Below are 23,289 nucleotides of genomic sequence, written 5' to 3' on the forward strand. Positions count from 1 at the left end.
TGCACTCCAGCTTGGGCGACAGAACGAGATTCTGTTTCAAAAAAAAAAAAAAAATCAGTTTTGAATGGTCCATTTGGATATTAAGATAATTGTATAATAGTACTTCTAATTGGACCTAAGTGATACAAATACTGTGGTTTCCAAAAGATTGAATATTAATATAGTTATTAAAAAGGAATCTATGAAATGAAAGCACCTACTTATTTAAAATTAGCATATTTAATACGTTTTATTTATCATGAAATCCATATTTTATTTAATGTGAACCTTATTTATATTGATAGAAAACCATTAAAAGTCTTCTACATACAGAGAATATTAGCATAGATTTTTTTCTTATTAGGAACTCTAAATTTCTAATTAAAATACTGGTAAGATGAAGAATATACATGTACTACATTGAAAATGTGTTCTATAGTTCGTTTTTCTATAGTATAACTGGGCCTTAGTTTTACAGAAATATATATAAAGATTTTAGGTAACCTCTCTAAATCAATAAATAATTGCTTTGTAATTAAAATAAATCAATGCATCAAATTAAATAAATCAAAGAAATGCAGAACTCAAGGAAAAATAGCTATCATATTTTTGTGGCACATATTTGAATAGATTGAACTTCCATTTTAAATGAGAGTAGTTAATGACTATTGATAATAACCTTTCTTCCACAAAGAGAGATATGTGTTGTTTCTACACAATATGTGGGCCATGAACATGTAATAAATAACAGGCCAATGTTTTGAAATGGTACCAATTGAGAGTCTCAATCTTAAGACTGAGTGAGAAGAATGCAGTGGTACCGTTTCTCTCTTTTGTGAAGCAGTAATGTTTGGGTGAAACTCTAGGCCTGTGGAAGGAAAAAATATTAACATATGACAGCATTTATTTCAGTAATTTGGGCAGTGTCAGTTATGTATACTGAATATTAAATTGTTATAGCTATTCTGAGTCCAAAAAGTTAGAACTCTATTTATAAACATGCATACATTCTAGAATTCTAGAAATGTAATAGCGCTGACTTCACCAACGTAAGAACTCCGGCAATTTACATTAACATGCTTATTCTCAATAGGGACCTACGAGAAAATTACTGCCGAAATCCAGATGGGTCTGAATCACCCTGGTGTTTTACCACTGATCCAAACATCCGAGTTGGCTACTGTTCCCAAATTCCAAACTGTGATATGTCACATGGACAAGGTAATAGCTGACATTCTGCAGGGTGGGCATGATTAAATTCAGGGGAAATGCCTAAAGGGAGGACACATTTTACAGCATAAGATCTACTTCTTGCTGCACTGGTTTTGCTGGCTTGCAAACAAAATCACCAAGTTTGAAGTTGGATTTTTCTTATGTTTATTCACTCAAGATTTATTTATTTAGCTGAGTGTATGCTACTGACAGCCACAGTTCTAAGCCTTGGAGATATACCAGTAAACAAAACTAAGCTATCTGACCCCCTGGAGCTAATATTCAACTGATAGAAAATAAGCAAAATAAAAATGAGAATGGGAATATTACAGTAGTTGTCATAAGCAGTAGAGAGAAAAATGTTGCAGAGTTAGAAAAGAGGGGTGCTGCTCTTTTATATTTTAATGTTCAGGGAAGATCTTACTTGCTATGTTAACATATAAGAAGGACCCAAGGGCAGTGAGGGAGCAGCATGTGCCATGCACATATATGTGTAAGAGTATTCTAGATAAAGAAAACTGCAAATGCAAATGGTGTGAGATGAGGGAGTTCTGGGAAAGTTAAATAAATAAGCACATCACTATAGCTAGTACAAAATAAGTAAGATGAAGAGTAGCAGGAGATGAGATTAGAGAGGCAATTGGGCTAAAATTGCATCAGCCTTTCAGGAATTGTTTGCCCTTTTGCTCTGAAAGAGAAAGGACTCTTAGGACTCTTCTCTGAAGGGAGAAGTTACACAATCTGACTTAAGTTTTAAATGGATCACTCTGGCTGCATTTCGGAAAATAGCTAGAATTCTTGACAAGGGTTAAAACAGGAGAACCAATGAAGTGGTTGTTTCAGTAATTCAGACTACAGATGGGAGTGACTTGACCCTGGTTGTTAGCAGTGTAGCTGCTGGATAATGGTGGGGTTTGAGGGAAATCACCATTGCATTTGGAAACATAGATGCCATTGAAGATAACTGCCTCAGGGAGCGGTAGTAAAATCAGATTGAAATAGATTTTTAAGTCAAAAAATAATAGATGATGGTGAGGTTGCTGAGAAAAGGAAATGCTTATATCCCACTGTTGGGAATGTAAATTGATTCAGCCACATGGAGATTTCTCAAAAAATTAAAACACAACTACCATTCAACACAGCAATCCCATTACTGGGTGTATACCCAAAGGAATATACATCATTCTACCATAAAGAAACATGCATGCATATGCATGCAAAATAATCTATGCACCCAACCCCGGCGACACACAATTTACATATAACAAACCTACCTATGTACCCATGAACGTAAAATAATTTTTTTAAAAGGTAGATTTTTCAAATAAATAATTTGTTAAATATTAATAATAAAGTTGAATCCTGGGAATTACTGATGTATAGTAAATTGAGAGTTATCCTTTTTAAATGATCATGTTCTATTTCACATAGACTTAATTGTGATGGTCATGATCATGGTTAGCCCTAAATCATCCTTGAAATCCCAAGCCAAATTTAAAGCTCCATCTCATAGACTTACTGCCCTAGGCATACTTCTATCCTTTAACTTTTTCCACAGTGTCATTCTTCACGAGCAACTCTGAAAATAGAGTTGTAGAGGGAAGAGGGGATGAGTCCCTTTTCAGTCAATTTCACTGTTCTTTTAAGGATCAGTTAGAAATAAAGTTGAAGCCAATGATTAAGGGAAGTTTGGTACCAGCTGAGTCTTCTGTGTTCCTGTCTCATTTACTTGAACATTTGTTAATAATTTGTGAGTGATAAAGGAAAACAATTATTTGATAAACCTTTGGTGTGTATTAAGATATTTTATATATATATACATCACTTAAAAAGGATCAGGTAATAGAATATGAAAATTTTGGATTCTGGAGGGTAAACATGTTATTGCTTTATCAGATCATTCATTCATAGGTGAAAATATTAGTTTTATGGAATTTAAGTAACTTGCCTAAATTCTCAAATACAGATATATCTACAGATAGATCTGTCTACTTAGATCTAGGTATTTTTCTATAGATATAAATCTACACACACAGATATATATATATGTGTATATATATCTATATGTGTGTATATCTATCTATCTATCTATCTATCTATCTATCTATCTATCTATCTATATGAAAGATGTTACTCTTATCCTTCTCCATAAAACAGAAAATATAAGTTCTACATATAGTTAGATGAGTGGAAACATTTTTCAAATTTTGCAACATCTGAATATATATATAAATATTCTTCCAACTGGATATTAAAAACACTATTAAAGAAAAATGAAAACTGAAATTACAGAATTTCTTTAAAATGTTGATAAAACACTACATATTATATATACTATATATTATATACTTAAGGCAGTAAACAATATAATTTAAATATTTATATCAATATCATAAAATGTATTTACAGTTATTTCAGTCTTAAAATATATTCTAATGAGAGTATATACAGTCAGAAAATTGTAACCAAAAATCATCTGGATTTTCTTTCTCTGTATTAATGGTATACATTTGATATATACATAGGCATATTTCTGTCTTTATTTTCATCTTTCTGGATATTAGTTTTTGAATATCTAAAACCTTAACATTGGATAATAGTCAATACTATATGAAAGGGTAAATTCAGAGAAGTGTCCTTTTCTCTTGCTTCCATGCCATTCAATTTCTACTTTCTACTCACCACTGCAAGTAGACAATTTCATTAGTTTCTTGTTTGTGGCTCTTGAGTATTTTCCATTCTTTACTTTTTTGGAATATATGTGTAGGTTTGTTACATAGGTAAACTTGTGTTATGGGGGTTTGTTGTACAGACAATTTCATTGCCCGGGTACTAAGGCTAGTACCCATTAGTTACTTTTCCCAACATAAAATCTTAATGTTGATGTAAATTTGTAGATGACCTGTCATAGTCAAATGTACAGTTTTCATTCATATAAAAATTAAGAATGTTAAATATAAAAAGTCACTTTAAAAACGTTCAGTATTATTTAAAAGTATAGAATATTTTTAAAAGTAGAATAATTATTTTTAAATTTGCAATGCAACATATATATATATATATATATACCTTTTTAAATTTCTTTTTTTTTTTTTTTTTTGAGACAGAATCTCGCTCTGTCGCCCAGGCTGGATTGCAGTGGCATGATCTTGGCTCATTGCAACCTCTGCCTCTGGGGTTCAAGCAATTCTCCTGCCTCAGCCTCCTGAGTAGCTGGGATTACAGGCACACACCACCACACCCAGCTAATTTTTTATATTTTTGGTAGAAATGGGGTTTCACCATGTTGACCAGGCTGGTCTTGAACTCCTGACCTCAAGTGATCCACCTGCCTCATCCTCCCAAAGTGCTGAGATTACAGGTGTGAGCCACCGCGCCTGACCAACTTATATTTTTTGAAGAACTTAATTTCTGACTACATTTCTTTTGATTAAAAATATGAACAATATGGCTGGGCGCGGTGGCTCATGCCTGTAATCCCAGCACTTTGGAAGTCCGAGGCGGGCGGATCACTTGAGGTCAGGAGTTTGAGACCAGTCTGGCCAACATGGTGAAACCCCATCTCTACCAAAAATATAAAAAATTAGCCAGGTGTGGTGACGCATGCCTGTAATCCCAGCTACACAGGAGGCTAAGGCAGGAGAACACAAATTGCTCAATTAAAAAAAGAGAAACAGAAAACCTCATGGAGCATAGTAAGAGACAGAGGAGTCAGTTGAAAGTGGCTTCCATTGGCCAAATTTGGAACAATTTGAGCATCAAAATGAATAACAGGAATAGATTATATATCATATTAAATAAAAAGAAAATCCACTGGTCAACATTTAATTTACTATTTCTACAGCTAGTGCTAGCACTTCTACTACTAATACCTAAATGAATGGGGTAAGGGAAAAGGAAAAATTTTTATTTACAGAAGAATGCTAACTAACAAATACAAAGAAATGTTAGAAATAGCAAAATAACCATTTTATCATCAGCATGACAATAAGTGGTTCATGCAAAATTCATTAACGTATGCCTAAGCTATTTTGTGAAAATTTGTTTGGCATTAGGATATTTATTCAGACTCAAAGGCCCCAACCGATTTTTTTGTTAGATACAAAGAGGAGTTTTTCCTTTGCACCACTTAACCAAGTGATCAAACACATCACCAGTGATGGAACAAAGTGACATCATGTGTCACAAGATGTTATGCTCTAAAAAGGACAAAGCATCACTGATGCAATATTCCTGTCAAATATCTTTAACTTGGTTTTATTCATGAGAAAATAAATCAAACAAAATGAACTTAAAGAGCATTTGTAAAACAGCTGACTTGGGTGACTCAGAATGTCAATGTCATAAAAGACAAAAATCAAAACATAAGGAATGTGACTAGGAGATGAATGTTCATTATATTACTTTTCTATGGAATGAAATTTTTCAGAAGAAAATGTTGGGAAATACATGTGTTAGTCTAAAAATTCGTATTTCTTTGTTGTTCCAAAGGGCCACTCATTTAAATTATTTTGTTTTTAAATTATTATTTGTTATATTTGAATTTGCATAAGCCCTTATTTTGATGAAGATACTGGGCTTAAAATAAATATTTTTTTAATCTGAGATATTTGAGTATTTTTGATTTGTACAGATTTCAAGTACTTTAATTTTTTTTTTCTTTTTGTTTTGAGACGGAGTCTCGCTCTGTCGCCCAGGCTGTAGTGCAGTGTCGCCATCTCGGCTCACTGCAAGCTCCGCCTCCCGGGTTCACGCCATTCTCCTGCTTCAGCTTCTCTAGTAGCTGGGACTACAGGCGCCCACCATCCACGCCCTGGCTAATTTTTTGTATTTTTAAAGTAGAGACAGGGTTTCACCGTGTTAGCCAGGATGGTCTTGATCTCCTGACCTCGTGATGGGCCCTCCTTGGCCTCCCAAAGTGCTGGGATTACAGGCGTGAGCCACTGCACCCAGCCCTTTCAAGTACTTTAATTTTTATGTTGATTTCATGATTCCATATACTTGTAAAAAATCTTTTTGTTTTATCCGCCTTAATATTCATTGGACTTATTTCTGTATATTTTATGTCTAGATTGTTATCGTGGGAATGGCAAAAACTATATGGGCAACTTATCCCAAACAAGATCTGGACTAACATGTTCAATGTGGGACAAGAACATGGAAGACTTACATCGGTGTGTAAATTTCTTCCTTTCAATACATAGAATGTAGTGATACCAACAGACTGTGTATTTAGATATGTACATTGCTATTTCTTTCTATTCTTTTATATATCATGGTAAGCTAATAAAAGCATTAGATTGGTTTTTCTTTACAACTCATCATAACATTGTTTCTTTATGTAGCAAACTTTTAAATATGCAATTCAAGTTAGTGGATATTTATTGAGCATTTACTATGTGTTCTGTACTGTAATTGGTACCATGGGGAACAACAACAAAAAGTGGATAATGTTTTGGTTCCAACCTCCAAGGAGGATACGGTCACATTGACACAATAGTTACATAACTTAATAAGACAGTGTATAAGTAAGTGGCAAATCTGGTGTTTGAAATAGTGCATCTTATGGGATTATTGTTTTCATATTTAATAATTGATAGGTTATGAAAAATCAATGAATAATCACTCATATAATTTAAATTTCTAAAATACTAAACCTTAACTATTAAAAATGTGTAATGACAGGTTTCCTTATGTAGCTTTGATACATAAAATGTTCCAGTAATTACAGGAATGTATATGTAGTTGAAAAAATCTACAAATTTTAGAGAATTACAGATTTTTACCATAGATATACTCATAGACAGAGAAGGTAGCACCCACTCAGCCCTAGCAATAGTGCTAGTGTTTACAAAATTGCAAAAGAAGTATGACACATAATTGTGACCTAAAGCAGATTTTTTCATAAACATCCCAGAGCATATGCACTAGAATAAAAGAAAAAACAAGTTACAGTCATTTGATCAAGTGCCTATAACATGGGTGCTTTACATGAGTTATGCCATTTGACCATCATAATCCTATAGGAAAGATTGATATGTGGATAGGAATTTAAGGGCTCAGAGAGATGGAGTGACTTTGCTTCAGTCTTTTAATTTTAAGTTCCTTATTCTCTTCCAAAATGTACTCAATAGTGGATTATATTGTTTCAGTTAATTTACTTCACACAAAAGGATAGTTATAAAATAATGCTCTCCAATATAAAGACAATGCAGCTCACAAATGTAAGCGACATATGTTCTGTTAAATTCCTAGTAGCCACTTTTAAAGAGGTAAAAATAAACAGGCAAAATTAATTTTAATATATTTTATTTAATCCACTATATCTACAGTTTTTCATTTCAATATGTATTTAATACAAAATAATTAAAAATATCTTTTACATTATATTCTCATGCTCCATATTCAAAATCTGGTGTCTGTTTACACTTACAGCACCTGTCAATTTGGACTGGATCAATTTCTCAGTAGCCATATGTGGTCAGTGGCTACTATATTGACACTGGAGTTCTAGGACTTCAAAGAGCAGCAGAGTTCTGTCCTTATAGATCTCCCACTCTAGTGTGGGATGCAAGCAAACAGGGAATGCCATAAGAAAACTATGAAAGATAGCATATTTTATGCTATGGGAATGCAAAGAAGTGCCTACTCAGACGTAAGTGGTCAGGAAGGCTTCTTAAAGGAAGGGAGATTAGCTGGGATGTACATGAATGAGTAGGAATTGGGCAAGGGAAGTAGAGGAGGAAGAGGACATTAGACACAAGAAATTGCATGTGCAAAGGCCAAAGCATTAGATTATTTGAATATAGGAAATAATTTTGGTAAGACTGAAAGAATGTAACTTGGTCAACGTCCACAGAGAAGGAATTCACAAAGTGGTAACACCATATAGAGAGTCTTGTAAGCTCAGTTAAGAAATCTAAATTTTATCCTGAGGATTAAAAGGATTTATTAAATAATTTTAAGTAAGAATTGGCATGATTAAAATAAATGCTAATTTCAGCACTGCTATTTTTTAAAGCATTTTTAGAAACATGCAGTGGTGGGTGGGGTGGATTGCTCTTATGGACTTGTGAGAGAGAATTGTTCTCATCGTCTTTCAAAAGTGTTGCCTTTGGTGATTTTACACTAGAAGGTTGGAATTTTCATGGTAGAAGTATTTACACTACAGAAATCAGCAACAACTTCAGACGAGGATTCCTCATCTTCATCCTCACCATACACATACCTCAAAGTACCAGTCGGTAAACTTTTACCAGCATGCCACTGAAAATATGTGATATATTTATTTAGAAACTATCAATGGGTCTCTAATAATACTTAATTCATCAAGTTTAGGTTTGACTTTTGGAAACAATTTGTAGGAAATTGATCAAGGATTAAGTCACATGGTACCATTTTGGCTTAAGGACAAACTTTGTAAGTAGGAGATAGAGCATGGCGGTTTTGAGCACTGACTCTTGAAATAGCCATGGGTTCAAACCCCAGCTCTAGTGTTTTCAAGTCATGTGACATTACACCAATTAGTTTTCCTCTCTGGATTTCAATTTCCACAAATGTAATATGGCATAACCTTAAAGACTATCTCAGAAGATTGGTCTAAGGTTATATCTACAAAGAACCTACAACACAATGTGGCATGTAATAAGTACTATATGTGTTTACTGTTATTCTTGGTCCAGAAAAATGAACCTTGGTCTGGAAATATACTCCAAGTTTCCATGTTCAAGCTTTTTAAAATTTTATTTAAAATGACACATTAATTATATTCAAGCATGGTAGCAATTAATAACTGGAAACAAGTTCAGTAAGATGCATAGTTTTAATGACTTTTATGATCAGTCAAAGTGGCCATGTAGAATTGACTTCATTCATGTTATTGAGGTAAATGTAAATATTGATGTTACATGAATGAAAATGGCCTTATAAAATAATTTACAGTAAATTTACAATCTTTGCTTTTCTTTTGTAATAAATTTAGTTAAGATGTGAATTAGAAATAAAGTATTGCTCGGTTATCTGTCAGAAAATAATATTTTGTAACTGATCAGTAAAATTTAGAATTTTAATTATTTAATTAACACATTATTCATTTCAGTATATCTTCTTGTACTCTGTCATAGTGATATAGCTAGTGATGCTTCGTTTGTATCTAAAATGTAAAAAAATACTTGTATAATAGCTTGTATTTTTTTATGTATTTTATAGTTTTAATCTTTGCCATCTGCTTGCTTTAGACAATGTTTTTCTTATTTCTATGCACAGAAGTATCATTACCATGCCACTGGGATTATCAAATAGAGGCAAAATCACAAAATCTAATATGCCAATTATGGAGCCCTCTTCCATATTTCCAAGTTAGAGAATCTGCTTCTAAAGTGTAGGAACAACAGTAGCAACCAAAGAGACCTCAAACAAAATAGCTAAAATTCATCCCAAGTAAAAGGTTATGCTGTATCTACAGTGAAAGTAATGTGCTGAGATTATATCTTTTTGTAATATTTTGTGTCTCTTGGATGGAATGAGCATCTTGTGATGTACAAAGCCTGTTGTTTCCACAGTCATATCTTCTGGGAACCAGATGCAAGTAAGCTGAATGAGAATTACTGCCGAAATCCAGATGATGATGCTCATGGACCCTGGTGCTACACGGGAAATCCACTCATTCCTTGGGATTATTGCCCTATTTCTCGTTGTAAGTACAGTTAGGGATTGGTGTCTTGTGAAATATTTTAAATGTACTACATTTCATCTAAAAGTTGTAAATAATATAGGTGGTCTGGCATTTATTCCCAAATGAGGAAGCTCTCCAGAGAGCAACACACACAAATGTACACAACACACACACAGACACACCACATGGTCTCTCTTTCTCTCTCTCCATCTCTCATATAGATAAGAAGAAATTTTAACATTTTAATGGAGATTCTCTTCCCTCAGAAGATTTCCATTGGGATTCCGAAAGCATTAATTGGCCACAGTTCTAATATGACTGGGCTAGAAAGATCTCCCCACCCCCCAATACCAATACTACCTGTTTGGCTTCTGAATATAGCAGAGCTCTCAGCAAAGTTCCCAGCCCACTAAAAAGCCGTGAGCAGATCTGAACTAGTGGTACTTCTATTTCCTTCTCAGTTCTTTAACTTAAGACTAAAGAAGAGCCTGGAGTTTTCCACCCAGTTATCTGATTCCCAGATGGCTTTGTTAAAAACATATTAGTGTATAAAGTAAAAGTTATATAAAAAACATGTAATACATGTTTGACATTGTTCATATAAAATACATGTCTGGTATAATTCATATTAAAAAGTCCCTAGATATCAGTAAGAAAAAGATGTGAGAACTCAGGAGAAAAAAGTAGAAAATAAATCTTCAAAAATATAGCTAATAAATAAATGAAAAGACATTAAAACATATTAGTAGGAAACAAATATTTAAGACATGAGAAGTCACTTATACCTGTCAGGTTGGCAAATAAAATGATTGTAAATATCCAGTATTAGTGAGGACCTGGGTAATCAGTCTGTCTCAATTCTGTGCTACTTACAGTGTGAATTCAAAATCCTACTTGGAAGTTAGTTTGATAAAATGTATCAAAAGCAGTAATAATGTTGACATAGATCAGGATTTTTGAGGCTCCGCACACCCACATTTTGGGGTAGATGCTGTTCTGTGCATTGTAGCATTTTTAGTAGTATTCCTGGACTCTATCCACTAGATGCCAGTAGCATGACACCTGCCCCAAGTCGTGACAATCAAAACTATCTCTAGACATTGCCAATGTCCCCTGGAGGGCAAAATCATTTCCACTGGTAACCACTGATGTCTAGTAATACGTATTGAGATGGAAATATGTCTTAAATATGTTATTGAGTGAAAAAGCCTTTTTATAAAGCTGTGTCAGTAGAAAGAGACCATTTTACTATACTATCTATCTGTAACTCTATGTTTACAACAAACATCCTTTACTACAATGTTAAACCACCTTCTCTTTAGAAAGGAAATACTTTTATAAGTTCGATAAGAACTTTGTTTTAAGAATGTTTTTCTTGTGAGACAAGCCAATAGTAGCAAGTACCTTGAGAACAGCAGCAAAAATATCTATTCTAAAAAGAGATTAAATTGAAGAAATAATAATGTTGCTTTTAAAAAATGAAATACAAACACAAGTCTGTGTTTTTCTAGAATTTATGTCAAATTAAAGAGGTAAATTTCACCTTAAATGGAAAGAGCAGTCATGTTTTATGAAATTCTAGCATTAAAGGCAAACTTTTAAAATATGATGTTAATCAAGTCTACCTATAATTAAGACTTGGAGCTGCTCCATCTATTTTTAATAGGTTGGGAAATTCCGTATAAGAATAAATAACTAAATATATGATATGTTTGCAAATAAATGGCATTTCTAATAAGTTTATTTTCATTTTATCAGCCATGATCATAGCCTTTCAAATTAATTTGTTTTCCTAATGTTCTTCACTTTTCCCATATTAAGGTTGGCATAGGCTCAATGTTAATACTAAAAGAAACACACCTACCTTTTCAGAGAATGCCATACAAAATATTTAAAAATTATTAAAAGATTATTATTTTTCTAAGTACAGTTTTATAGCACTATGTTTTTGTTAAGTCTCTATGGTTAAGACTAATGGAGGCTCATAGAATATATAATGGTGTAGGAAGAAGGAAAAGGCAATTATCTGCCTTCTAAAAAGAGTTATTTTGCTTCCTCTACAGATTTCCAGATTTTTAAAAATCACAGCAGCACTATCTAGCACATATGCATGGTTAAGAGTGAAATGCCCTATAGTATCTCAAGGCACTGTGATTTCATTTATAATCACAAACCAAGGGAGCCAGGACTCTAATAATTCACAAGTTTTCAAAAAATTTTTCAACTAATATTTTTAAACTAAAAGTAACGTGCTGTTGAAAGACTTGCGGGGGTTACTAGTATTTGATTAAATGCTATTGCAGATAAATCATTTTATTTCAATGTATACCACACATTAATTTTAATAAAGATTTTTACAGTGTCATTTTTCTAACTAATATTTATAGCCAGGATTTATTTACATTTTCTCCCTGGTGAAAGGCTGATAATATTTATCTTTAGAAGATTTGAGTTCTTATTATTTATATAACTGCAGAGACTGTATAAATCATTTTCACACTGTAAAATTCTCTTACAAAACATGTAAAGGTTTTTATTCTTTTTTTTAACATGCTTACAAAATAATATTTTACATATTTTTAAGTTTATCAAATATGCAAACATAAAAATGTAGAGGTGCCTACATGATTGAGTATACACAGACACAGTTAGTATACTATTTTAGAAAAATCTTAACTACTAAGAGCGTAGTGGTTAAGAACTTCAATCCAGACTTCCTAAGAATGCCAGACCCATCACTTTTAAGTACCTTGGGCAAGTTACCAAACCCACTTAGGACTCATATTTGTATTTGCAATATTTTGTAATAAAAGTACCTATTATATGGGACTATTGTGAACAGTGTCTGTTGCATAGTAAAGAGTCAAAACCTTAACTTCCATCTCTGTTTTTATTTGTTCATTCATTATTGTTAATTGAGCTGCTATTGTGTACAAAGCCATATATAACATACTATGTTTATAAAAATACAAACACTGCTTCTTAATTTTAAATAGTTCATAGTATAAAAGGGAGACATTTAGGGAAACAATTACAAAGCAATATAATCATGTAATACGTATATATTAACAATATATAAAATGAGAATATGAACATAGATTTCTTCATGGAGAAATACATGATGTTCGTAAACTTTTGAAATTGAGTTAAAGCTTTAAGAAGAGTGGGAGAAAGTTTTCTTTATGTTTTCAGAAAAAGTCCATGTTTGGTTCTGAGGCCATACACACACACACACACACACACACACACACACACACACACACACACACGCACACACACCCCTACCCTTCCGTAGGTAAAACTTTTATCACTGACACGTTTTCTTTCTTCAAATTTAAGTTGAACCAATAAAAAGTAAATATTGTATCACATATATTTTTGTAGACATGAGTCTGAAAGTAGTGTGGTATAGATAGTGTAGTATAGACAGTGGTGAAAGTAAAGGAAGAAAAGTGAGAATAGTATTTGGCAGTGAAATGGAAAAGGCATAGAAAGTAGTTTTTCAAGTTTTACTCCAGGCATGCAACAGAAGAACCTAGGATGCTTGTTAAATGGATGCATCCAGCCACCAACCCAGAATCCCCAGAAATGTAATTTTAAAACGTATTTCAGTGTATGCTAACGTGTGAGAAATATTGGATTAGAGAAAGCAAAACATATACATTACTATTAATTATTAAAACCCAAAATGTATAGTGTCTACAAATTTTTTTTTTTTGAGACAGAGTATCACACTGTTGCCCACACTGTTGCCCAGGCTGGAGTGCAGTGGAGCAATTTTGGCTCACTGCAACCTCTGCCTCCCAGGTTTAAGCGATTCTCCTGCCTCAGCCTCCCAAGGAGCTGGGATTACAGGTGCCTGCCACCACACCTGGCTGATTTTTTGTATTTTTAGTAGATCCAGGGTTTCACTGTGTTGGCCAGACTTGTCTTGAACTCCTGACCTTGTGATCCATCCGCCTCAGCCTCCCAAAATGCTGGGATTACAGGCAGGCACGAGCCACCACGCAAGGCCATATCTACAAATTTTTAAAACTAAATATATTGTAAGATACAAGAGTTAACTAAGCATTTGGTTGACCAATTAGCTTAATGCTTAGAAATAAGAGACTTAATATACAAGATAGAACAAATAAGCAGTCTTTCTCCTCACAAAATAAGAAATAAATATCTACTTATTTAACATTTTCAAGTATTTGACTTACGTGGAAAACCAATATCCTTGAAGTTTTGTTACCATAGTCCGCCTCAATCTTAACTCATACTTAATGAACTAAAACTCTGACCTCAGCTGACTGACAAACCCTCCTCTAGGATAAGCTACAGGCAAAGAGAAATGATGAATTTTGTATGTTTACCATGAACCTATTCATTTAAAATATCTAGATCTGAAAAATGAACTTAAATAAGTATATGTTAATTCTCACAACTATCCTCATAAATAACAATCACATTGGCATCTATTACAAAGGAATCCGTATACATCATTGGTTTGTTGCTGGCTTATTTGAGCTCAGGGCATTTCCAGGGATTAACAACCATCTGGGTCTAAACAGTGCCTGACTGAACTCTATGCCATCAATTCTGAATAGTCACACATTAAGCTCCAGGAAATGTCTTGTGTCTCATTCATTACAGCATAAGTATTTCAAAATCCTTGCATCTTCCAAGACTTTCTCTTATTTGTGGCAATTAAGCCCCAGTAGAGATGAAAAAGTAGTAAGCTACAGGTTTTAATTAGAGTTAATTTGTAGTTTTCAGTGTTCTCTTTTTTTCCATATTTTTTTACTAGCATCTGAAAAAATCAACCCTTGAAATATTCAAGCAACAAAGCATAATTATATTGTATTATTCCTCTTTTTCCATTAGTGACATTGATATCTATCTTCTAGAATCCTTGCAGAGATTTATGAAGTTTGTGTAGTTGCAATTATCTTTAACCATACAAAACTAAAAGTTTTCAGAAAAAAAATTAAATGATTTAAATTACAGAAGCAAATGGCCTATCAATATGAAGAGTCCAAGTAGACAATAATGAACACGAGTGCTATTCAATGGAATGTTCATGGTGTAGGATGTTGGACATCTTGGTGGATCGAGGCAGCTCCTTGATGAAGGCAATGTAATTCAAATGGCCAATGATCATCAAAACACACACCTGAGAGCCTCCACAGTCATAAAATAGGGCTCTGCTCATATCACCTAGTACCAGAGGGCATATACTTACAATATTATCCAGTAAACGTGATGTATAATTACTCAAAAGAGTTTACATTTTATCTCTGAATAAAATGTCAAGAATTTCAGTAAATTGGCCAGGTGTGGTGGCGCATGCCTATAATCCTAGCACTTTGGGAGGCTGAGGCAGGTGGATCATTTGAGGTCAGGAGTTTGAGACCAGCCTGGCCAACATGGCGAAATCCCGTCTCTACTAAAAATACAAAAAGTAGCTGGGTGTGGTGGTGTGTGCCTGTGGTCCCAGCTACTTGGGAGGCTGAGTCAGGAGAATCGCTTAAACCTGAGAGGGGGAGGTTGCAGTGAGCTGAGATAGCACCACTGGACTCCAGCCTGGGTGACAGAATGAGACTCTGTCTCAAAACAAAACAAAACAACAACAAAAAAAGAATTTTAGTAAATTACTGAATTCATTGATACTTGGATTTTAATATATATTTGGTTTTATATAACAGATATATGCATATATGAATTGTGTATTTATCTATACATTTATTTTTACAGGTGAAGGTGATACCACACCTACAATAGTCAATTTAGACCGTAAGTAATATTTCACAATATAAAGTATATTCTGAGTCTCTCTCTGTGTGTCAGAAGTGTCATTATTTCTTTCAAAGAAAATTATCTATATTAGCTTCCATTATAAAAAGAAGTTAATCTATTTATTTTTACTTTTTAAAATATATTTTTCTATGCATAGGTGTAAAGGAGTTTCAAAGGCAACTGCATACTGAATATAGAAATTCAATTCTCTTGCAAAAAATCTATGAGATGGTATATGTGATTTCGAAAAGAGTGTTTATATTTACTTTTAATTTGGGGCACAATGCGTATAATGGACCACCTTTATATATACCATGATTTAATAAAATTAGGATGCTGAATTCAGGAAGAATGAAACCCGAAAGCTGGAAAGTTATTCAGTGCCTCTATTCTACTCTATTTGTAAACTTCTCTGCATGCCCTACAGTCAAGTGGGCACAAGATGACACAGTCTGAGATATTCAGTTAATCCTCAGTTTAAGAATCTGTTGGGGGCCACTTGTATTTTATTTTCACATATCTCTTGAGCTGAAGGAAGTTACTCAAGTGTTTTTGATTTAAAATACCACCTGCTGTGCCCCAGGCTCAGGAAGCAAATGGATATCTATTCTAGACCAATAGCAGAAGTAGAGGGGATAAGGCGAGGAGCACAGAGGAGGGTCAGGAAAACATTTACTCCAATAAATTTTGTATTATGTCTTTGGACATAATGATTTGAAAATAATAATTATATCACTTGGATATGATTTCAATAAATCAAATGTTGGTAAGACATATTGAATAAATCTACAATCTAACTGTACAAATTCAGAAGTAATATCCAAGTAAAGCTTGGTTTTGTTTTTTTCACTGAATCTATTGATTTCTACTGACCTTTAGAAATAACCATTGTAAATAACTTTGGTTTATTTTATGTTGAGGGTGGTGAGGGATTAGACCTGAGGAGCTTGGTCTTAGTGTATTGTGAGCAAAGCCATTGTCACTCTCATGGCAATCCTGTCTGCTTTGAGTTTATTTGTTTTTCTGAGTTACTCAACTTCTTAGATGAAGATGGCAAGTGTTAAGGACTTAATATAATGCTGCGGTCATATAAAACTTCTCTTTCACCAAACTGTTCTTTGGACACAATAAGAAGAGTTACATTTGTCTAATTATCATTGCATTTAAGAAAACTAAGAGGCACTGATTATTTCAAATTCTTATTTTAAAAAATGTTATGTTTGGTCCTGTTTCAGATCCCGTAATATCTTGTGCCAAAACGAAACAATTGCGAGTTGTAAATGGGATTCCAACACGAACAAACGTAGGATGGATGGTTAGTTTGAGATACAGGTAATTATTAATAGATGCAAGTCATGCATATCCATAATATGTACAAGAGAGTCCTATTCCCAGAAATATGGACACATGTGGTCCTGAATGTTGTACCCTCCACAGGGCACCTGGGTGAGGCAGTAAAAGAGGAGGCTGATCACATCTGCTTGCCAGACTGTAAGCTCTGGACTATAATTTGTGCCTCCAGAGGTAGTGCCTTTTTAAATCTTCACAAAGGTCCCATATGTGTTGGCATTGTCCCTGATTCTAAGAGACACTTTGGTTCCGATTAAGCAAAATACAGAGGACCTATTGAAACCTTAATATTACCATAGTAGTTATGATACTTGTTATTAAATTTCCAATCTAGGATATTATGGGTTTATTTTCTAATATGTTTATGCATGATCATGTCAAAACATTTATATTTGTTTTTAATTTCTGACTTTTTCCTTGTCAATCAAATGAAAAATGGCAATTTTAAATTCTAGAGCATTTTATCTTTACAAAAAGGCCAATAGTTAAATAGTCTTGATATTATAATAATCAGTGGGGATACAAAATTCTTGACATGTCTATTTCTCAATGCTCTTAAGAATCAATAACATGTTCTACATAAAATCACTTTGCAAATCATATTGTTAGAGAAAATTATGCTTAATAATTACGTCATAAGAATTAAATACTGAAAATATAAGTTAACTTAAAATCTGATCTTACAACTTTCATACACTACATATATTATTCTGTATGTTAATTGGAATGCTAAAATATTTATGTCTTTGGCTATTTCTATCAGAACCTCACCATGCAACACACCCCAAGATACATCTGAATTTGAACCACATTGTCTCTTGTTTTCTAGATACCTCACGTTTCTTCCTCTAAGCCTTTATGCTGTTGTTCCCACAACACACTGTGGCTTTCTTCCTCCATGTTTTATGCCTGAAAATTCTTTCTCCTTCAAATTTCAACCTAAGTATCCCCTCTTTTAGAATACCCTCCTGTTCCCTCACCGCTAGCCTCCTAGAGTAGAGAAAAAGAATGTCTGTTACTATTATTAAATCACAGTGACATTAGAATAGAGACAACTTGAAATAGAAGTCCTTTTATGAATAAACCAATTATTGGAAAGCAAGAGTTTATATAATTTGATATATATGACTTTAGATGACCACAATGTTGTAGGAGATGGCCTAAAGTTCTTTTTTTAGTATACCCTTTTCTCAAGGAATGGCTTATCAGATTTTATAAATATTTATACCAATAATTGTAGTATAGCTGTCCTAGGTGTGTAGTACTAAAATAGAATTGTGAAACTAACCAGAATATTAAAGCTGAGTGTGCAGTATGAGGATTTAGTAAAGACTTTAGAATTCTGTTGGAGTGTTTAATTTTCTTAATTATAGAAAATCTTTCAAGAGGCTGGGTGTGGTGGCTCATACCTGTAATCCCAGCAATTTGGGAGGCTGAGGCAGGTGTATCACTTGAGGTCAGGAGTTCAAGAGCAGCCTGGCCAACGTGGTAAAACCCCATCTCTACTAAAAATACAAAAATTAGCCGGGCATGGTGGCACACGCCTGTAATCCCAGCTACTGAGCGAGACTCTGTCTCAAAAAAAAAAAAAAAAAAAAGAAGGAAGGAAGGAGAAATCTTTCAATAATCCACATTTGAGTTAATTGGTGATTCTTTGCTTATCTTATAACCCCAGAGGATAAAAGAAGACATATATTAATACTTCTAAGTTATTTTTTCCAGTAAGAGAATTCACAAGGATACTGCTTTGGTCATCTCCATTGTTGGAGAAGCAGGTGAAGCTATTTTTCCATCAGATTAGAGTACTGTAAATTTTTAGTTTTTTTCCTTTTTAAATCCAAGTTCTTAGCAACAACAGCTGCTTAGTTATTCTTCCAAAACTCATACTGAAAAGGATAGAAATTAAAAGTCAATATATATTCTTATCCTCCTGTGTGGTAAGGGCCATAAATAACTGTGGTCTCAGTCTGGGAATCTTCTAGTATTACCCTCTGAAGCACTGAACATCTGTACTCTTTGCAAATGTAAATTCTGAAAAGTTGTGCTTTTTCCATGTCTCTGCCAAAAAAAATGGATTTACAGATTTTGGATATCATCAAAAAAATGTACTAGTACTCATCATACTCTACAAATATTTTACAATTTCCTAAATGATTTGCCTTGCAAAATTGTTTTACTTTAGAGATGAAATATTATATTCCTGATCTTATACTGGAAAAAGTAATTTATTCAGATTCAGTTACATTTTAAGTTAATATATCAAAACTACATAATGGTAGTAGAAGAAGGAAATAGTGCACAAATAAAATTGCTACCACTAGATGGTTTTCAGGGTTCAAACAAGAACTCAACTTTGCATTTTTAATAAGCAAACACTGAATTTAAAATAGATTCACATTTTTAAAAAATTATAATTATCCTATATTTGTAGCACATACGTTCCTCACAAGGATAGATGCACATACACATGAATATGTGTGTTCGGGATGGCTATTGATGTGTAATAACTTTAGACTACACAAAAGTCAAATTGATTTCATAAATTTGTAGTCACATAATGAAAAAAAAGCTAATGCTACAATCACCAAATATCACCCTTCAGATAAAAGAACTTCTCATTTTATTCCAGTTGGGTTAATTTCTATATTTTCCTCTGCAGTGCATTTATTTTTAACAAATGGAGCCACAGGCTTTGCATTAATTGGCAGTCACTCTTTCTGCACAGATGTTACTTGTTTCTCTTTCCCCTTTTTCACAGAAATAAACATATCTGCGGAGGATCATTGATAAAGGAAAGTTGGGTTCTTACTGCACGACAGTGTTTCCCTTCTCGGTAAAGTGTTTTTAAAACTAGTATTATTTTGAGCCTTTAAAATGTATATGTCTTCCACTTTGCTCTTAAGGTTATAATATGTATTCATTTTACAGAGATTCACAAATGGGGTGAACAAATTATTTCATTTTTAGAATTTGGCTTACAAAACTTACTTTGACTTCACGGATATTTACAAGACACTACTTCAGTTCACCTCTTTTCACAATTAGTGTTACCCTCAGTTGGGAAAAATTTTGCTAGAATTATGTAAATATTTTATATCCCAACTTTCTACTTGTACCCTGTATTTCTAGATATAATTCTCTTTTTTTTCTAAATTATCAATAGCCTTTTTTCAATCCTCACTACTTCTTTCTCCTGTAGAGTCAGCCTCAGGATCATCCTGGGCATAATTTTCAATGAAAATTAGCCTAAGGAAAAGATAAAGAGGCAGCATTTGTAAACTTCCTTCCTGCTTCTCAGCAAGGTCACTTTGATTTTGTTTGTAGAAAACTTCAACCCCTGTTACCAAACCAAATATATACACAGCTGACATAAACAAAGCAAAATTTGCAGAAAAAATTATAATTCATGTAAAGTGCTTTACCTGAGCATTTTTCACAAGTGACTTACTCTAGCAAGCATAAGCAAGTTTCTAAATAGTCATTTAGAATCTCAGCAATTTAAAGCCTCTTTCTGCTTATGTATGTTTGTAGTTTTCAGAATCTCCCATAACAAATGTGTTGTTCTTTATTATACTATGAATCAAATTTTAAATTTAGGTTATGTGCCTTAATAGTCTAAAATAACAATAGATAGGAATAATACTACAGAATTTGGAATTACTATGTTTTACATTTACATTTTTTTCCTTCAAAACAGAGACTTGAAAGATTATGAAGCTTGGCTTGGAATTCATGATGTCCATGGAAGAGGAGATGAGAAATGCAAACAGGTTCTCAATGTTTCCCAGCTGGTATATGGCCCTGAAGGATCAGATCTGGTTTTAATGAAGCTTGCCAGGTTAGTTACTTTAGAAGATTTTGTATTTTTCACCTGGACAAGAATTGTTGGAGCATTTTCTTCAGCTGTGTGGCAGTTCGTTCTCTCTCATACAGATGCATTATAAACATATGTTACATGCTGTATATATATGTATATATGCGTGCGTTTGGGTCTCTCTGTGAGTATAGAGAGAAAGGTATTTGCAAAACTGTAAAAAAATGAATAACTAACATTGGGCCAACAGTCTGATCAGTCTGTTTTAAAATGGAAACTTAGCAGTTATTTGATAACTTTCAAATGTAAAATAATTATTTTAAAAAATAGCATTGACCATTTATTCTTAAATATTGGCAAATACATGACTCATTTCTTTACTACCTATTCCAAATGTCATCATTACATTTGGACATTCCCACTTTTTTTTTTTTTTTTTTTTTTAAGAAACAGGACTTCATTCTCTGTAAATGCCATATTAAACATGAACACTACATTTAATATGTTAATTTTGTGTTGAATCCAGTTGAGAGTACTTACCATTGTATTTTGTGTTTTCAGGCCTGCTGTCCTGGATGATTTTGTTAGTACGATTGATTTACCTAATTATGGATGCACAATTCCTGAAAAGACCAGTTGCAGTGTTTATGGCTGGGGCTACACTGGATGTAAGCTAGTTTTCAAAAGATGAGGCCATATTTATTTTATTTTAAAAAGAACACATTTGTCTTTGTTTCTTACTTTTCTCACCTTATTGTACGTTTTTTGCATCAATCTAGTGATCAACTATGATGGCCTATTACGAGTGGCACATCTCTATATAATGGGAAATGAGAAATGCAGCCAGCATCATCGAGGGAAGGTGACTCTGAATGAGTCTGAAATATGTGCTGGGGCTGAAAAGATTGGATCAGGACCATGTGAGGTAAAAAGGAAGTTCTTTAATAAGGAGTATGTGATTCATAGCTTAGTGTTTCATGTTTATTTTTTTCTGTTTATTTTTCTCAAATCAAAAATATTGTATACCAACCTATTCTAGGAAAGAGGAATTGGGAAAATTAACTCTGTAATATTCTGCATTTCTTTCAACTAAGCAGTGAGATAATCAATGTTTTATTAGCAGCAAACTATGATGACATTTGTCACTCAAAAAATAATAAGTGTGTAGAGCCGGAACTCCAAGGGAGAGCTATTCAAATGAGAAGTATCCAAATCAGTTAGATCAATAGTTTGCATTTTTCTAACGTTTTTCTAAATTTATTTCATCTTCCCAAATTATCTCGAAGTGAACTCCACGAATTATATCATTCAGAGATGCCTGGCTTTAAACTTTTAAATCTCTTTTTGGGTAAGCTGTTCTCTCTTTTGCTCTCTCGCTCTGTGTATGTGTTTAAACAGATTCTATTTTAAAAAGCCTAAAGGTCAAAGTTTGTGACTTTACGAGCTTGGACATTTCATTTGTTAGGCAACTGTTATTTCGGCTTGGCAATGTTCTTATCCGTATTTTACATAGACAAGCTGTTAAACTGTTAGTTTAGTTAGATTTTGAATGTGAGAGACATGTTCTCCAAGCTTCAGGGCTGTGGGATTGTGGAATGCTGTGTGTGGCAAAGGATGAAATGAGTTCAATGATAGTGAAATGTCCTTTGATATGTAGGAAAATGCATGCTGTAAGTATGGAACACAAATATGTATTGAAATGCAAGAGTTATACACCTTGCTCTGAGATTTTATTTCTGAAAAGAAGAGAAAATGTTTACTGTTTACTAAGTGAGTTTTTAGAACTGCTTAAAAATGATATGGTTAGAAACAGATTATATGTTTATAACCAGTTTCAAATTTGTTGCCTTTCTAGTAAATCATGAACAATGAAACCATTGTTCATTATAACAAGGGAACATTTACTAGGAGAAATAAATGACTATACTTTAAAAAGAAAAAGCAATAAGCATCCGGGAAACACAGAAGTTTCTAACTAGACCCAACCTTACAGATCATCTAATTATTGTCATTACTAAAACCAATTTGACAACTGCTTTTGAAGAATAGCCTTTAATTTGGATTATCACCTATATATTTTTCACTTCCCTCTTCAGCTTGAATTATTCATATATGTATACTATATATGTTGTTTTTAACTTTATTGATAAGACTTGACCTCAAGTAGATTCCGCCACTTCTCAAAAATGTATTTATCCTCCAGAATGTTTTTAAAAATATATATGTCACTGACATTTAAATCAAGGTAATTTAGCCACTGAAATAAATTTGAAGGAGATATCTCCCAAATGTTTGTATAATAGCAGTAACATCATATTTAGTGAAAGTCTCCAGAGTGAATTACTTTGAGGAGTTTGTCTCAGTAATCACTAGTACATTTGTTTAAAAATCAGTTTTCTTTCCTCAGCTGGCATAGTTTATATAGTCTCTTGGAATAAACTATTTTTCTTTACTGTTTGATATTCTACTTTACCCCTAA

At 33.3% G+C, this 23,289-nt stretch overlaps 1 protein-coding gene across 2 annotated transcripts in view; it reads left to right on the forward strand.

Annotated features, from left to right (window-relative positions):
• HGF (hepatocyte growth factor) overlaps window positions 1-23,289 on the forward strand; it is a 71,318-nt gene that overhangs the window by 43,181 nt on the left and 4,848 nt on the right. For both annotated transcript variants that reach the window (XM_004045662.5, XM_019031817.4), the window contains exons 9-17: window positions 1,073-1,200; window positions 6,263-6,365; window positions 9,753-9,886; window positions 15,605-15,643; window positions 16,882-16,978; window positions 19,755-19,829; window positions 20,694-20,834; window positions 21,372-21,478; window positions 21,590-21,735. In XM_004045662.5, the coding sequence (XP_004045710.1) occupies window positions 1,073-1,200; window positions 6,263-6,365; window positions 9,753-9,886; window positions 15,605-15,643; window positions 16,882-16,978; window positions 19,755-19,829; window positions 20,694-20,834; window positions 21,372-21,478; window positions 21,590-21,735 (970 nt within the window). The remainder of the gene's footprint in view (window positions 1-1,072; window positions 1,201-6,262; window positions 6,366-9,752; window positions 9,887-15,604; window positions 15,644-16,881; window positions 16,979-19,754; window positions 19,830-20,693; window positions 20,835-21,371; window positions 21,479-21,589; window positions 21,736-23,289) is intronic.

This window comes from Gorilla gorilla, chromosome 6 (genome assembly GCF_029281585.2).
Source record: "Gorilla gorilla gorilla isolate KB3781 chromosome 6, NHGRI_mGorGor1-v2.1_pri, whole genome shotgun sequence".
NCBI classification, from domain to species: Eukaryota; Metazoa; Chordata; class Mammalia; order Primates; family Hominidae; genus Gorilla; species Gorilla gorilla.